Source organism: Pelobates fuscus, chromosome 6 (genome assembly GCF_036172605.1).
Source record: "Pelobates fuscus isolate aPelFus1 chromosome 6, aPelFus1.pri, whole genome shotgun sequence".
NCBI lineage: Eukaryota > Metazoa > Chordata > Amphibia > Anura > Pelobatidae > Pelobates > Pelobates fuscus.
Window position 1 is genome coordinate 9498395 of NC_086322.1, and position 17308 is coordinate 9515702.

Sequence of the window (17308 nt, forward strand, 5' to 3'; positions counted from 1 at the left end):
TTTCACTCTCAAACAGAGCTTCTTCAGTCCGCTGTAATGTTGGTCCTCTGAATCTTCCATTTTAAATGTCTCTTGGGTCTTCCCCTTTATTGGGCTAAATGCATTTTGTCCAATCATAATCAAGTTTACATCTTGCTTGTGTAGGGGGATATGTGTGTGTGCCTTTAAAAGGTTGTAACTATTGGTGCCTTTATTTGCTTATTCTTTTCATTGGTGGGCAGTGTTGGTTGGCGGAAGTGCTTTCACTTCATCCAGGTGGTTGGCGGAAGTGACGTCACGTAACCACGTGATCACCACTTAGCCGCTGCCCGGAACCTACCAACCACTCCGACCCTGCCGCACATCTCCCATGCGTGCAGGTCGGAGTGAGGGGATTGAGATGTAGGAGGGAGTGGTCTGCGGGCGTGTCAGTGCATCACGCCCCTAAGGCGTGGCGCCACGTCCATTGGCTCCTCCCCCTCCAAAAAAGTAAACAAATGCTGGAAATAGCAGGAAGGCATAAAGATAATAACAACAAAATAATTATATAGCGGTAATGCTAATTGCTATAAAGTATCAAAATGGTTTACATAATGTAAATATAGTGAAGTTACATAATGTAAATATAGTGAAGTTATAATTTGTGATTCTTACAATATTTAAAGTGCATAAGGTGCTTCTAAAGTGATGTATATTTTTAAAGGGATTGTATTAAATGAGTGTGTGCTGAAATAGATGTCCTTATTGGATACTTATCCAATAGGAGATTAAATCTATATTCTTTAAGTGGTATTCAAAGTAGATGTTAAATTAGAGCATGGATAATATGCCACTGAATGGGGAAGTGATATACAATAGATTTATATATTAAAATGTAAAGAATGGTATATAAATATTATATAGAAAATATCTATATAAAAATTGTATAAAGAAAGGTGTAATGAATTGCAGGAAAAAATAAATAAACCCAATCGGACCCAATAAATAAAATATACCTATTTAGATAAAATGGCAGAGTTCGAAGTCTATATTCAAACCCCGGGGTTTTAAAGTCCCGAGGTTGAATATCCACCTCATCTCACTCTGTCCTAATAACTTGTTGAGGTCTCCTCCTCTCCAGTTGCCCTTAACCTTATGTATACCCATAAACTGGAGTTGAGTGGGATCACTGTTATGGGCCACAGTGAAATGGTGTGATACACTATGTCTCTCAAATTTTTTCCTAATGTTTCTAGTGTGTTCTTCAATCCTAGTGTGTAAGTTCCGTTTGGTGCGTCCCACATATTTTAAGGCACTCCAATAGATAAATTATATTGTTTGAATGGCAGGTTATGAGTTCTTTAATGGGGAATTCCTTGTTATTATTGAAATTCTTAAATTTCTTAATGTGTCTTTTTTTGTTATTTGTGTTCCTGCATGCTAGACAAGTTCCGCATCCATAAAAGCCCTTTCCTTTATCTAGAAAGGTGGTGGTTTTCGTTTTTTTGATGTGATTCTTTACCAAAAGTCTATTTAAGTTGGCAGCACCCCTAAATATTATCTTGGGTTTTGCTGGTAAAATCTGAGATAGGGCATGGTCTTGTAGTAGAATGGGCCAGTGTTTATTTAGGATTTCCCTTAATGCTTTATTATTATGACTGTAATTACATATGATGGGTAAATTGACTCCACCTTCATTTTGTGTTTTATTTCTTTCTTGTAATAAAGTGCTCTGTGGGATTTTTAAAACTTGTGTATAAGTGTCATTTAATTTTTCCTTTTCATAACCCTTATCTAACAAGTTGGTGATTAATTTATCCACTTGTTCCTTAAAATTATCCTCATCCGTACAATTTCTTCTAATTCGTGATTTGGGTACACTATTTAACCAGGGGGGAAAGTGGCAGCTGGAGGTATGGATAAAACTGTAAACGTCCACATCTTTAAAATGAGTTTTGGTCTTAACCTTTTCATTATCTATAAAAATATCCAAATCTAAAAATTTAACCATATGTTTACTAAAATGAGTGGTTAAAATAATACCCCATTCGTTGTTGTTTAGTTGATTTAAAAAGGTTTGTAGTGTATCTTCTGTGCCCTTCCAAATAAAAAAACAGGTCATCTATGTAACGGCGATAGGTCACCAGGCCCTCCAACCAGCCCTCATTAAGTTGTAAATACTGACGTTCCCAATCTGCCATGAACAGATTGGCGTAGCTGGGTGCGAACCTGGTGCACATCGTCGCCCCACATGCCTGTAGGTAAAAAGTATCATCGTACCAGAAGTAATTACAGGTTAAAATTAGTTGTATCCCTTCAATGATAAAATCAATTTGGTCTGGTTCAAATTTATGGGTTTGCTCCAGAAAGAATCTCACCGCTGCACAGCCCTTCTGATGCGAGAGGATAGTGTATAAAGAGCTGACATCTGCAGTTACCAAGTAGTGATGTCGCGAACATAACATTTTCGGTTCGCGAACGGTGAACGCGAACTTCCGCAAATGTTCGCGAACCGCCGAACCGGGCGAACCGCCATAGACTTCATTGGGCAGGCGAATTTTAAAACACACAGGGACTCTTTCTGGCCACAATAGTGATGGAAAAGTTGTTTCAAGGGGACCAACACCTGGACTGTGGCATGCCAGAGGGGGATCCATGGTAAAACTCCCATGGAAAATTACACAGTTGATGCAGAGTCTGGTTTTAATCCATAAAGGGCATAAATCACCTAACATTCCTAAATCACAATGGATATGGATTGACACCTGACATATGGCATATTGACACCTTGACATATGGATTGACACCTGTCCTCAGAGACCCTGATACACACTGACACAGAGCAGAATAGGGACTGTTCCCCCTACATAGGGTCACTTGGCAGATATGGATTGACACCTATCCTAAAGATCCCTAATACACACTGACACAGAGCAGAATAGGGACTGTTCCCCCTACATAGGGTCACTTGGCAGATATGGATTGACACCTGTCCTCAGAGACCCTGATACACACTGACACAGAGCAGAATAAGGACTGTTCCCCCTACATAGGGTCACTTGGCAGATATGGATTAACACCTGTCCTCAGAGACCCTGATACACACTGACACAGAGCAGAATAGGGACTGTTCCCCCTACATAGGGTCACTTGGCAGATATGGATTGACACCTGTCCTCAGGGAACCTGATACACACTGACACAGAGCAGAATAGAGACTGTTACCCCTACATAGGGTTACTTGGCAGATATGGATTGACACCTGTCCTCAGGGAACCTGATACACACTGGGGGGACCTACTGTCCTCCCCCTGCCCCCACCCCTGCGGAGTGGGTGGGGGCCATACAAATAATGAGGGGGGACCTACTGTCCTCCCCCCGGACCCACCTCTGCGCGGTGGGTGGGGGCCATAAATCACAATGGGTTGAGGGGACCTACTGTCCTTCCCCCCGCCCCCACCCGTAAGGGTTGGGTGGGGGCCATAAAAATAATGAGGGGGGACCTACTGTCCTCCACACCCCAGCCCCCACCCCTGCCCCTTGGGTGGGGGCCATAAAATAATAATGGGGGGACCTACTGTCCTACTCCCCGGCCACCACCCCTGCTCGGTGGGTGGGGGCCATAAATCACAATGGCCCCAACCTACTGTCCTCCCCCCGCCCCCACCCCTGCACGGTGAGTGGGGGCCATAAAAATAATGAGGGGGGACCTGCTGTCCTCCCCCCTCCCCCACCCCTGCACGGTGAGTGGGGGCCATAAAAATAATGAGGGGGACCTGCTGTCCTACCCCCCGGCCCCCACCCCTGTGTGGTGGGTGGGGGCCATAAATCACAAGCCAATCAGAGTGTTCTTAGCCTAATTGCAGGGCGTGGCAAAGCTTTATAAGCCTTCCCCCGCCCTGCAGATCTCAGTCTGCGCGGAGCCCTCCATGGGTGAAGATGGATTATTTTATTTTGCGCTCGTTTTTTTTTTTTTTTTTTTTTTTTTTTAATTGCGTCGGTTCTTATGGCTTTTTATTTGCCCTTTGTTGGGGCTGAAAAAAGAAGATTTTAGAAAAAAGAAGACGTCAAAGGGTAAGTTGAATTTTTCTTTACAGGTTAGTTATTTTATTCTCCCCTATTCCCTATTTTTTAGGGTGAGGGGGGTAGGTAGGGGTAACTTATTTTGGGGTGGAGGGGGGGTTAGTGATTAGGGGCTTGGAGACCCCTAGACACCTTTGATTGGGGGGGATTTTTATTTAGGGCCCCACCCACCACTCAGGGGTGGTGGCCGGGGGGGAGGACAGTAGGTGCCCCCCTAATTATTTTTATGGCCCCCACCCACCGCGCAGGGGTGGGGGCGGGGGGAGGACAGTAGGTCCCCCCCCAGTGTGTATCAGGGTTTCTGAGGACAGGTGTCAATCCATATCTGCCAAGTGACCCTATGTATGGGGGAACAGTCCCTATTCTGCTCTGTGTCAGTGTGTATCAGGGATCCTTAGGATAGGTATCAATCCATATCTGCCAAGTGACCCTATGTCGGTGGAACAGTCCCTATTCTGCTCTGTGTCAGTGTGTATCAGGGATCCTTAGGATAGGTGTCAATCCATATCTGCCAAGTGACCCTATGTAGGGGGAACAGTCCCTATTCTGCTCTGTGTCAGTGTGTATCAGGGGCTCTGAGGACAGGTGTCAATCCATATGTCAAGGTGTCAATATGTCATATGTCAGGTGTCAATCCATATCCATTGTGATTTAGGAATGTTAGGTGATTTCTGCCCTTTATGGATTAAGACCAGACTGTGTATCAACTGTGTAATTTTCCATTGGAGTTTTGCCATGAATCCCCCTCCGGCATGCCACAGTCCAGGTGTTAGTCCCCTTGAAACAACTTTTCCATCACTATTGTGGCCAGAAAGAGTCCCTGTGGGTTTTACAATTTGCCTGCCCATTGAAGTCAATGGCAGTTCGCCCGGTTCGCCGGTTAGCGAACGTTTGCGGAAGTTCCTGTTCGCCATTCGCGAACCGAAAATTTCGTGTTCGCGACATCACTACACCAGATATGAGTGGCACTTTGAACTGGCAAAGGTTGGCAGAGTACACGCTGTAGGCCTTATACACATACGCTTGCAGAAAACTAACTGCTATTCAATCTATTACAGTGAAAAAAAATTAAAAACATTTAAATGCAAGCTATTGTGACACCAGATATGAGTGGCACTTTAAACTGGCAAAGGTTGGCAGAGTACACACTGTAGGCCTGACACACAGACGCTTGCAGAAAAATAACTGCTATTCAATCTATTACAGTGAAAAAAAATATTATTTTTTTAAATGCAAGCTATTGTGACACTCGATATGAGTGGCACTTTGAACTGGCAAAGGTTGGCAGAGTACACGCTGTAGGCCTGACACACAGACGCTTGGAGACAGCTAACTGCTATTCAATCTATAACAGTGAAAAACGTTTTTTGTTTTTTAAATGCACGCTATTGTGACACCAGATAAGAGTGGCACTTTGAACTGGCAAAGGTTGGCAGAGTACACATTGTAGGCCTGGCACACAGACGCTTGGAGACAACAAACTGCTATTCAATCTATAACAGTGAAAAAAGTTTTTTGGTTTTTAAATAGATGCTATTGTGACACCAGATAAGAGTGGCACTTTGAACTGGCAAAGGTTGGCAGAGTACACATTGTAGGCCTGACACACAGACGCTTGGAGACAACAAACTGCTATTCAATCTATAACAGTGAAAAAAGTTTTTTGGTTTTTAAATGCACGCTATTGTGACACCAGATAAGAGTGGCACTTTGAACTGGCAAAGGTTGGCAGAGTACACGTTGTAGGCCTGACACACAGACGCTTGGAGACAACTAACTGCTATTCAATCTATAACAGTGAAAAAACGTTTGTTATTTTAAATGCAAGCTATTGTGACACCAGATATGAGTGGCACTGTGAACTGGCAAAGGTTGGCAGAGTACACGCTGTAGGCCTGACACACAGACGCTTGCAGAAAACTAACTGCTATTCAATCTATTACAGTGAGAAAAAATATATTTTTTTTAAATGCAAGCTATTGCGACACAAGATTAGTGATGTACCAAACTGTCCGCATAGCGAATAGTTCCTGGCGAACATAGCGTGTTCGCGTTCGCCACGGCGATCCGCCCCCTATTCGTCATCATTGAGGAAACTTTGACCCTGTGCCTAACGGTCAGCAGACACATTCCAGCAAATTAGCAGCAGACCCTCCCTTCCAGACCCTCCCACCTCCTGTAAAGCATCCATTTTAGATTCATTCTGAAGCTGCATTCTTAGATAGCGGAGGGAAAGTGTAGCTGCTGCTCATTTGATAGGGAAATTGATAGCTAGGCTAGGGTATTCAGTGTCCACTACAGTCCTGAAGGACTCATCTGATCTCTGCTGTAAGGACAGAACCCCAAAAAGTCATTTTTAGGGCTAGAACATCAGTCTGCTTTTTTTTTATTTCTGTGTAATGTAATTGCAGTTGCCTGCCTGCCAGCTTCTGTGTCAGGCTCACAGTGCATACTGTGCCCACTTACCCAGTGCCACCACTCCTATCTGTTGTCACAATAGCATAAGCTTGCATTTAAAAACAAAAAAAAAACTTTTTTCACTGTAACAGATTGAATAGCAGTTAGCTTGCATAAAACTACCGTATATACTCGAGTATAAGCCGACCCGAATATAAGCCGAGGCCCCTAATTTTTCCCCAAAAAACTGGGAAAACTTATTGACTCGAGTATAAGACTAGGGTGGGAAATGCAGCAGCTACTGGTAAATTTCTAAATAAAATTAGATCCTAAAAAAAATGTATTAATTGAATATTTATTTACAGTGTGTGTATAATGAATGCAGTGTGTGCGTATGAGTGCAGCGTGTGTGTGTATGAGTGCAGCGTGTGTGTATGAGTGCAGCGTGTGTGTATGAGTGCAGTGTGTGTATGAGTGCAGCGTGTGTATGAGTGCAGCGTGTGTATGAGTGCAGTGTGTGTGTGTATGAATGCAGTGTGTGTGTATGAGTGCAGTGTGTGTGTGTATGAGTGCAGTGTGTGTATGAATGCAGTGTATGAATGCAGTGTGTGCAGGGCCGGTGCAAGGATATTTGCCCCCCCCATATGTCCTGACCTCTCCTCCTCCTCCCTCAGTGGTCCTTACCTCCCCACCCCCGTGTTCCTTCACCCCCCTCCCCCAGTGGTCCTGACTCACCCCTCCCCTAGTGGTCCTTACCCTCCCCTCCCCTAGTGGTCCTTACTTCCCCCTCCCCTAGTGGTCCTTACTTCCCCCTCCCCTAGTGGTCCTTATCCCCCCCTCCCTCCCATAGTGGTCCTTATCCCCCCCTCCCTCCCATAGTGGTCCTATGGGGCAGCAAGGAGCAGGAAAGGGCAGCAAGGAGCAGGAAGGGTCTGTAATGAGAAGGAAGGGTCTGCAAAGAGCAGAAAAGGGGCAGAAGGAGCACAAAGTTAAAGGAGCAGAAAGAATCAGAAGGAGCACCAAGGTAAAGTAGAAGGAGCAGAAAGGGTCTGCAAGGAGCAGAAAGGGATCCGAAAGTGAAAGGAGCAGAAGGGCACAAAAAAAGCAGAAAGTAGCATAAAGGTAAAAAAAACAGAAAGAGTCAAGGAGGAGAGAAGACAGTGTCAGAAAAAAAAGAAGACTGTGTCAAATGAAGGAGAAGAAAAGGAGATTGGAGCAGGAAGGACAAGTGAAGTGAGCCCTCCACTTTGTTCTGGACACCACATCATAAGGCTTTGGTACCTGGGCCTGGCAGACAAACTTTGTACCTTATCATCTCCCCATGTAAAATAATATCAGTGTTAATGTGTTCACTTTTATTTACTGAGTGTCAGGAAGCACAGAGTGCCGCTGGGTAGGGGTGTCGCTGATTGGCTAGAGTGATCAGCTGGCACTCTAAGCAAATTAATAGCTCCGCATTCATAAAAAAGTAAACCATTTTTATGAACCAGTGTATCGGAGCTTCCTGTACCCCGCTTGGGTACCTCCGCTCCTAGTACTTACCGAGGGCTCCAAGCACTTCTCCATATATCATAAGTACTGCAGACCCCACAAACCGCCACAGCTTGGTTGGGGTCTTGCTGTCTCATACCCACCCTGGACCTATGCCAAAGTTCCATGTTCCCATTGGTGAACCTCTCTTCCTTCAGAAAGGGTAGCAGGAACAGCTCTTACAAAAGCTACTGATTATCCAAGGAGTATGATGATCATAGCAATCCCTTCTAGTGATATAGAAATCCCCCCCTATAAGAGACAAGACTATATATTGAGGGTGAAGTAAAACTGTCTTTTATAGTGTAAAAATGATAAACACTCCCACAATACACAATCCCTCCCCTCTGCATGTGATACAATTAAGGTAGATAATGCAATAACTTAATTATCCCCAGACAGAAAAAAAACACACATTTATACAAAGTCTAGAAAACACCCCAAAACACAACATATCCCCACATCCCCTGATAGCCCTGATCTGGGTGAACAACATATCCAAAAATCACCCAGATCAGAGTAGGTGTCCAGGAAATTCCTGGAAGTCTCTTTTGACCAGTTGCAAGCATGGTTTCATGCCCAAAACAGTTCCAGAGAATCAGGGCTTGCGGCCGGTCTAGTTCAGTAGTTTGCAAATGAACGAACTACCGAACGGAGTCAATAGTCTTACCCTGGAGCTTGTTCCCTTCATCCAGATGAATGATCCCACCGAACAGTGCCCTTCTAAGTGCAGTTGAGCAAACTAACGCCCCAAAACACAACATATTCCCACAAATGTCACATCCCCTGATCTGGGTGAACAACATATCCAAAAATCACCCAGATCAGAGTAGGGGTCAATGAAATTCCTGGAAGTCTCTTTTGACCAGCCGCAAGCATGGTTTCATGCCCAAAACAGTTCCAGAAAAGCAAGGCTTGCGTTCGGTCTAGTTCAGTAGTTTGCAAATGAACGAACTACCGAACGGAGTCAATAGTCTTACCCTGGAGCTTGTTCCCTTCATCCAGATGAATGATCCCACCGAACAGTGCCCTTCTAAGTGCAGTTGAGCAAACTAACGCCCCAAAACACAACATATTCCCACAAATGTCACATCCCCTGATCTGGGTGAACAACATATCTAAAAATCACCCAGATCAGAGTAGGGGTCAATGAAATTCCTGGAAGTCTCTTTTGACCAGCCGCAAGCATGGTTTCATGCCCAAAACAGTTCCAGAAAAGCAAGGCTTGCGTTCGGTCTAGTTCGGTAGTTTGCAAATGATTGAACTACCGAACGGAGTCAATAGTCTTACCCTGAAGCTTGTTCCCTTCATCCAGATGAATGATCCCACCGAACAGTGCCCTTCTAAGTGCAGTTGAGCAAACCCAAACTGTAAAGTTCGGGTTCGTACTGAACATTACGATTTTTGGACCCTGAACCACAACCCGGACAATTCAGTAACAGTTCGGGTTCGAGTTCGGTGTTCGTCGATTTAATGGCGCTTTTTGAAAAGCTGCAGGGCAGCCAATCAACAAGCGTTTGACTTGTGTGCCCTTAGAAGCCATCACAGCCATGCCCACTAATGGCATGGCTGTGATTGGCCAGTGCAGCACGTGGCCCAGCCTCTATATAAGCTGGAGTCACATGAGCTCTTATTAGTGTAGGGAGAGGATGCTGCAGCTGTGAGGGACAGATTAGGAAAGAATTCTGGTGTTGAATCTGCAAACTACAGCGATTATTTTTGTGGGTACTGTTACAGTATAACCTGATATAGTGAGGGTTAATACCAATTTGGGGATTCAGCTTTACCAGGGATCAGCAACTCACGAACGCTCTAACCCACCGAACGGGAAACATACAAACTCCTTCTCTCCTGGAACAGGCACAATTTATACTCCAAAGTAGCAATCCCCTCAATCACGAGACCAAGCTCCGTATTGGGGGTGAAATAGGATTCTGATTTATTGAGGGCTACTTGCCTGGTATGTGTGCAGGTCTTTCACCTGGTGGACACTCCCCTAGGGGACCAGATGGAAGGCTGGGACAAGAATAGTACATTAGCCAATCACAGTGGCTCAGGCATAAACACTCCCCTTTGGATGAGCAAAACCCTCCTCTCTATCCTGGAGATAATTGGGAAAAAAACAAATTATCCCCATGGATAGAGGCAAAGCGCCATTTTACATGGGACAATAAAAATACATAACAATCAATAACTGGGAAACTACCGAATGCATTCAATACATTTAACATATCCCCAGACAGCCTAGATCTGAGCGCACATTATTAGCGAATACACACAGTCCAATCGCCATGGAGCCAAAGTCTTTCACACTTCTCTTTCGGTATACGAATGGCTCCATGTGATGGCTGTCTGGGTTAAGTCCATTCGTGTAATAAAAGTCCCAAACGGATTGGCATTCGTATGCTAGATGACAATGAAGGAGGTCGGCGGCTTCAGCAGTGTTCGGGAGAGAAAGTGTCCGTTTTGGGTTCCAGGAAATCGTTGACGAACACCGCTGTTCATTCGTACGACCAAGATGGACGCCGACTCGTGGTCGGCATACGAACGACGACCACCCTGCGGTCAACCACAACGTTCTAATGAGGCCAAGAGGTTAACCAGCAGCACACTTCTCTTCTGGGTGGCCGGCCATTCGGTAGTTTGTTCGGGAGTTTTAGGAAATAAACGAACGGGGGAGTACGGGCAGGAAAATTACACGAATACACACAAACCAAAAGGGATGTATCACATGTACTATACTACATTTTTGTACCCTGCCCAGAGCCCAGTGCCACAGAGAATTAAGCAATCAGTCTGTTTGTTAGGTAGGCACTTGCAACTGCTTGTGTGCCAGGCACATGACTTTAATCCTGTTCTGGTAGCTCAGTGAGCAACATATAGGCATTATTAAATACTGCTGTGACATTGCAGTTTGACAAATTCATTTTTTTTTGTTGCTAAAAAGTAAATTTGGGCGTGAACTTTATATCTCAGAGTCAAACAGAAATGTCAAATAGTGTGGTTACATCGCACTTTGAAAAATTCAAATTTCTTTGGTGCTAAAAAGTAAATTTGTGGCATGCACTTCATATCTGAGAGTCAAATAGAACGGTCAAATACTGTGGTTACATCGCAGTTTGACCAATTCACTTTTTTGGTGCTAAAAATTAAATTTGGGGCGTGCACTTCATATCTGAGAGTCAAATAGAACCGTCAAATACTGTGGTTACATCGCAGTTTGACCAATTCACTTTTTTTGGTGCTAAAAAGTAAATTTGGGGCGTGCACTTCATATCTGAGAGTCAAATAGAACTGTCAAATTGTCAGGATCCCGCGGGCGGCTGCCAGGGGAGGCTGCACTCCGCTCACGGTACTCACCCTCCAGCCGTCCGCGGTCCCCTCCTCCTCGTGCGCTCGGCGAGTGGCATCCTCCCAGCCTCGGATGCCGCCAGCGTCTTCCTCTACGTCCCCCAGCGGCAGCATGCATGACGCTGCACGCTGGGAGACCGCCCAATTTATTGCATGCCGGGGTCAGCCACCTGACCCGGCGTTAAAGGCACAGTGCCTCAATCACAGTGGGATGTCTAGATATCTCCCACATGTGATTGTTAATTCTGATTGGAAATTATCCAATCAGAATTAACCTTATGATTTAAATACTGTTCCTGTTCCTGTTCCTAAATTCATGTTCCTTCCTGCCCTGTTGTGGTCTTTGCTTGATAGTATTGCTACTGATACTTTTGCTTCTGGTTACATACTCTCTGGTTTGTTTATCTGACTCTGTGACTTTCTCCTACCCTTTGACCTCGGCTTGTTTCTCGTTATTCTGTCTTCTGGTTCCCCTTACTCGGCTTGTCTATTGTCCCCTTACTATTCTTTGCGTGCTTAGCCCGGCCACTCTAAGGTCCGGTACAGCACCTTTTCTGTGTGTGTGTTAGCATGTTTGGTTCCCAGAATCGTGACACAAATACTTCTGTGACATAGCAGTTTGACTAATTCAAATTTTTTTGGGTGCTAAAAAGTACATTTGGGGCATGCACTTCATATCTGAGGGTGAAATAGAAACATCAAATACTGTGGTTACATCGCACTTAGAAAAATTCTAATTTTTTTGGTGCTAAAAAGTACATTTGGGGCGTGCACTTCATATCTGAGAGTAACTAGAACCGTCAAATACTGTGCTTACATCGCACTTTGAAAAATTCACGTTTTTTGTGCTAAATAGAACGTTTGCGGCCTGCGGTGCATTTCTTGCAGTCCAATAAAGCCCTTAAATACTACTCTTACATTGTTGGTTTAAAAAAATCACACTTTTTTTGAGACAGTGAAGTAACTGTATTAATTACGCCTGTCACACTGTTTGTTGTGTGACCTCTAGAAAAAATTTCTCTTTATATTTCTTACTATTTCTATGGAACACCCTTCCCCTCTCTGTTAGACTTTCACCCAATCTCCACTCCTTCAATAATCTTTGAAAACTTTCTTCTTTAGGAAAGCATATCAATTAAACTGTGAACAGCTTTCCCTCCCGCACCCTAATCCCTCTCCTGAAACTGTCATCAAAACAAAACACTAAGCTCTCAATGAACACTGTCATAGGAACCTACATTTCTACCCTACCCTTACCTTTTGTGTCACTATACCCCACTCCCTCTAGCATGTAAGCTAATTGAGCACCATCAATCCCTCTGTTCCTGTGTGTCCATCTCTGGTTACAAATACTTGTCTGTTAGTCCAACCATTGTACAGTGCTATGGAACCTGTTGGCACTTTATAAATAATAATAATATTATTTTAGTGAGCGGAAAGCAAGAGAAAGAGGGTGTGGATGCGATGTGAAGGGATGGGATCAAGGGAACAGGTGGTGGGGTGGGAGGACTAGAGCAGAGCATAGAACAGCAGAGGGAGTGGGGTTGGAGAATTATTTGTAGGGGAAGGAGAGAGATGAGAGATTTCTTCCCTGATTGTAAAAATTGTCTCAGTGAAGTGAACTGCAAGTTCGTGGGGGTCAAGATGATAGGAGGAGGCCAAGCTGTAGGAGCGCAGGATACATTTATAGTGGAGGAAGTCAGATTCAGAATCTCCAACAGCGTTCAGCAGTTCTGGAGTATTCTTAGATGCATCGGGTCAACTTGATGTGTCAAGGTTGTAATTGGAGGCACTTGCTACATTTAAAGGGACACTCCATTGCCAGAAACACAAATCATTTTCCTGGCACTGCAGGTCCCCTCTCCTTCCCACCACCCATCCCATGTTGCTGAAGGGGTGAAAACCCCTTCAGTGACTTACCTGAGACCCCCCGATGTCCCTCGGTGGTGGTTTCTGGTCCGCCCACGTTCCTCCACTGCCGACGTCATCCGGCGAAGGAGACCGATCGTGCGGCCACCGGTGGGGGAGACCAAATGCGCATGCACGGCAATTCCGCGTGCGCATTAGACCTCTCCATAGGAAAGCATTGAAAATGCTTTCAATGCTTTCCTATGGGGAATTGAGCGACGCTGGAAGTCCTCACATAGTGTGGGGATGTCCAGCGACGCTCTAGCACAGAAAACCTGTGCTAGAAACCAGGAAGTGCCCTCTAGTGACTGTCTACTAGACAGCCACTAGAGGAGGAGTTAACCCTGCAATGTAATTATTCTATGAAAACTGCAATAATTACAGCTGCAGGGTTAAGGGTAGGGGGAGTTGGCACCCAGACCACTCCAATAGGCAAGTGGTCTGGGTGCCTGAAGTGTCCCTTTAAGTGTAGTCTAGTGTATAGTTAACAGCTATGCCTGACTCTTCTCTTGGATCTCGTGGATGGGAATAAGCAACTCCACTACTACACAGCAGCTTGCTGGGAAAAAGGACGTCTCCAACGGCTGATACCCTCTCACTACTAGGGTAGCCGTTACACTTGTGAAAGAGGCATTTTTGTTCATGGGAAAGTGTGTTTATGAGGATAGTGAAGTAGTTTTCTTTTGCAGAGAGAAGAGCCAAGCTGTAGGAGCATAGGATACATTTATAGTGGAGGAAGTCAGATTCAGAATCTCCAACAGCGTTCAGCAGTTCTGGAGTATTCTTGGATGCATTGGGCCAACTTGGTGTGTCAAGGTTTTAATTAGAGGCACTTGCTACATTTAAGTGTAGGAGGTGCCATGATGTCTAGTTGAGAGGAGAGAGTGGAGTTGTAGAAGGTGTTTGCAAAGCTAGGGAATGTTAGGTCCAAATAGGTAAAAGGAGAGTTTAGAGGTTGTTGGAGAATTGCTGTAGGTCAAGACAGTAGAGTGATGTCAAACCTGAGTTGTCTGTCATATACATATATTAAAGAATTAGGGATTTTGTTTCTTAAAATATTTTTAAGAACTTATTGTCATAAAGACAGATGTACAGCAGTTGCCAATTTTCCAAATCTACAATTAAAAAAATATTACTGATGTACTTCATTTTGTTAATATGTGCAGTTTTTCAGTTTGCACTTTAATTATCAAAGTCAGCCAGATTGAGATATATTTTGAAGAAATCAATATATTTAAATAAACAATATATTAATATATGTAAATTAAGTCTAGGTTTCATTTATTGAACAAGCATATTTTTGCATTCATTTCAGGTTTACATAATATTATGTATAGTTTTGGGAAAAATATGCAACCTAGAAGTCCAGCACTTGAAATCAAAATGGCAAAAATCTCTACAGCCACCATGTACTTCCCTTTGGTGCTCAGATAGGCCGGGATCATTGCAATCCAAACACTGCAGAACACCAGCATGCTGAAGGTGATGTACTTGGCCTCATTAAAACTGTCCGGTAATGTCCTGGCCAAAAATGCTACAATAAAACTAACAGCTGCCAGAAGGCCCATATAACCCAGCACAGAGTAGAAGGCAATAACGGAACCTTCATTACACTGAATGATGATCTTGCCTGGATAAGAATGGGAGTCCAGTTCCTGAAAGGGCGGAGATATCGCTAACCATATTATATTAATTAAAACTTGGATGGATGAAAACATTGCTACAAGCAGGTTAGACTGTTTAACACCAATACATCTGTTCCAGGAGCTTCCAGGTTTGGTGGCACTGAAAGCAATGAAAACCATGATTGTCTTGGTTAAAATACAGGATACAGCTATCGAGAAGATGATTCCAAAAGAGGTCTGACGCAGAATGCAGGTTATATCCACCGGGCGACCGAGGAACAAGAACACACAGAGGAAGCTCAGTAAGATGGAGGTCAGGAGGATGAAGCTGAGGTTCTTGTTATTGGCTTTTACAATAGGTGTGTCTTGATAGAAAATAAAAATAACTAATGTAACTACAGTTATGACAATACAAAGTAATGATATCGACAAAAAGATTACAGAAAGTACATCATTGCTGTAAGATAGAAATTCCTCCAGTTTTGGAAAACACTGATTCTTCTTCGTATTGGGCCATTCAGTATCAGGGCATTTTATACATTTTTCACTATCTGCAAATAACAAAAAGTCTCAAGTTAAAATCCATTCATGGCAAACTGATTTTCACATTTAAAGTAGATCCAAGTTTAAAAAGAATACACAATAAAGTAACGTTATTAAAACCATTTAGTTTCAATAAAATCAAACAAATAGCATTGTTATTATTTTAGTGACTGCCAGGCTGTAGGGCATGTTGCCACCATGAAATACTATAATGAAGGCTAATACATGCTGTGGAAGGAAAATGGACTGAAACGTTTTTTGTTGGAGTAAGGACAGTTTGGATATACGAGATGGAGTCAAAATGAATTTAGGAAAAGTCATCATCTTTCTATGTATTAACCTACCTGGATCCACATCCCCGTTGGGCAGATGCAGAAAATGAAAGTAACAAGAATGTGTACTAATAGCTTGCACCAATCAGTTGAATACATTCATGAGTTGCAGTCAAAGATAAATGCCAAATGTAGTCATTCCATCTTCACCAGAAATATTGAGACTTTTAGTACATTTGTGAGGGGGTAGGACAGGTGAATTTCCTAAGATATATTTTTACACCCGTTACATTTTAACTAACTTCCAAAAGAAAGCAATTAAATAAAGGGCATACAAAAATATGACATTGCAGCCAGCTGGGAAATTGTTTGGGAAGGGTATCAGTAGCATAGTGTGAATGTTTTATGGTTGCAGTAGCACAGTGTGAATGGGAGTTTCATGGTTTTAGTAGAATAAATTATAACCCTAGGTGGAGGAATAGCAAAAAGAAGAAATCAAATTGCTGCAACCAGGAGATGGTTACTAACACTTACAATGTTTAAATGGGTATATTTAAAACCCCAATGTTTGAATCAAAAATGTGCAGAAGTGGTAGACCTGCTAAACAATGTAACACAGTGATTCAGTAACAATGGTAACAGTTACAGCTTCAGTATGCTCAAACCAAGTGAATATCTATAAATTGTATCAAGTGATGTAAATGAAGATGATATCAGTCCTTAATATGTTTGAGAAACCATGAACAAGCAGAACAGTCCTAATGAGTCTTTTGAACTGTATGCTCCTGTTTATGTACGGCTGAAATCCCTTCTATTGAAGCAGCAGGGAAAACTAGCCAATGGGAGCAAAATATTACTCTAGTAACACACTAATAGTATTATTAATAGTATGGTACATATAAATGATATTGCAATCCACTGTGTGAAAAAATGTCAATCACTATGACAATATCGATGTAGAAATGTGTAATAAACCTTTCTACATATAAGTCCAGTTAGTAACCAGCAATGCTATCTGTCCAACACCAGCCGTTGGTCTTTGTAATATAAAGTGCAGAAGCATATTGTTCATCAAAAAAGATTTTATTCTATAAAAATATATAATTGTGTATATATATATATGTTAAAATCAAAGTCATTCACAGACAGCACAAAAGTGTGGGAACCTTTTTCCGGAGTCTCACCACTCGCAGCCTGGATACTCTGCTGTTGCTGACTTACAGAAGACGGCTTGCAGAGTCCTGTGCGTTGAGTGACTGAAGGGGAGACTCGCCGCGTGCATTCCACTTTGCCTTCCAATCTGTGTCGGTGTATCGGTAAGATGCAGCCTTACGCGTTTCGTGATGATCTGTCACTTCATCAGAGGAGTGCATCTTTCATCTAAAGCTGGATATTTATACACTATAGGCATTCGGTTCATATTAACCCGTTGATTACTTAATTCTTATACCTTAATACATGTTTACAGGTAAAATGTGAATCACTTAAAAACATTAGTAGTCAAATTATTAAATCTAAAAATGAAAAATAAGAACAAGTAGAAATAAAAAATAGAATAAAAGGGGGGCGTGGCCTGGCAGCGCGCGGTAATGGACGTGTGATCTGTCAGCTCCCGTGAGGGCTCCTACTAACCAGCGAATA

The 17308-nt window shown here is 43.2% G+C and overlaps 1 protein-coding gene across 1 annotated transcript; it reads right to left on the reverse strand.

The window, feature by feature from the left end:
* Window positions 1–14504: 14504 nt before the first annotated feature.
* Window positions 14505–17040, reverse strand: LOC134615264 (vomeronasal type-2 receptor 26-like). The gene is made up of 2 exons (XM_063459751.1): window positions 16941–17040; window positions 14505–15403 (listed from the first exon to the last, which is right to left on the reverse strand). The coding sequence occupies exons 1-2, from the start codon at window positions 17038–17040 to the stop codon at window positions 14505–14507; spliced, it is 999 nt and encodes a 332-aa protein (XP_063315821.1).
* Between the last annotated feature and the right edge of the window lie 268 nt (window positions 17041–17308).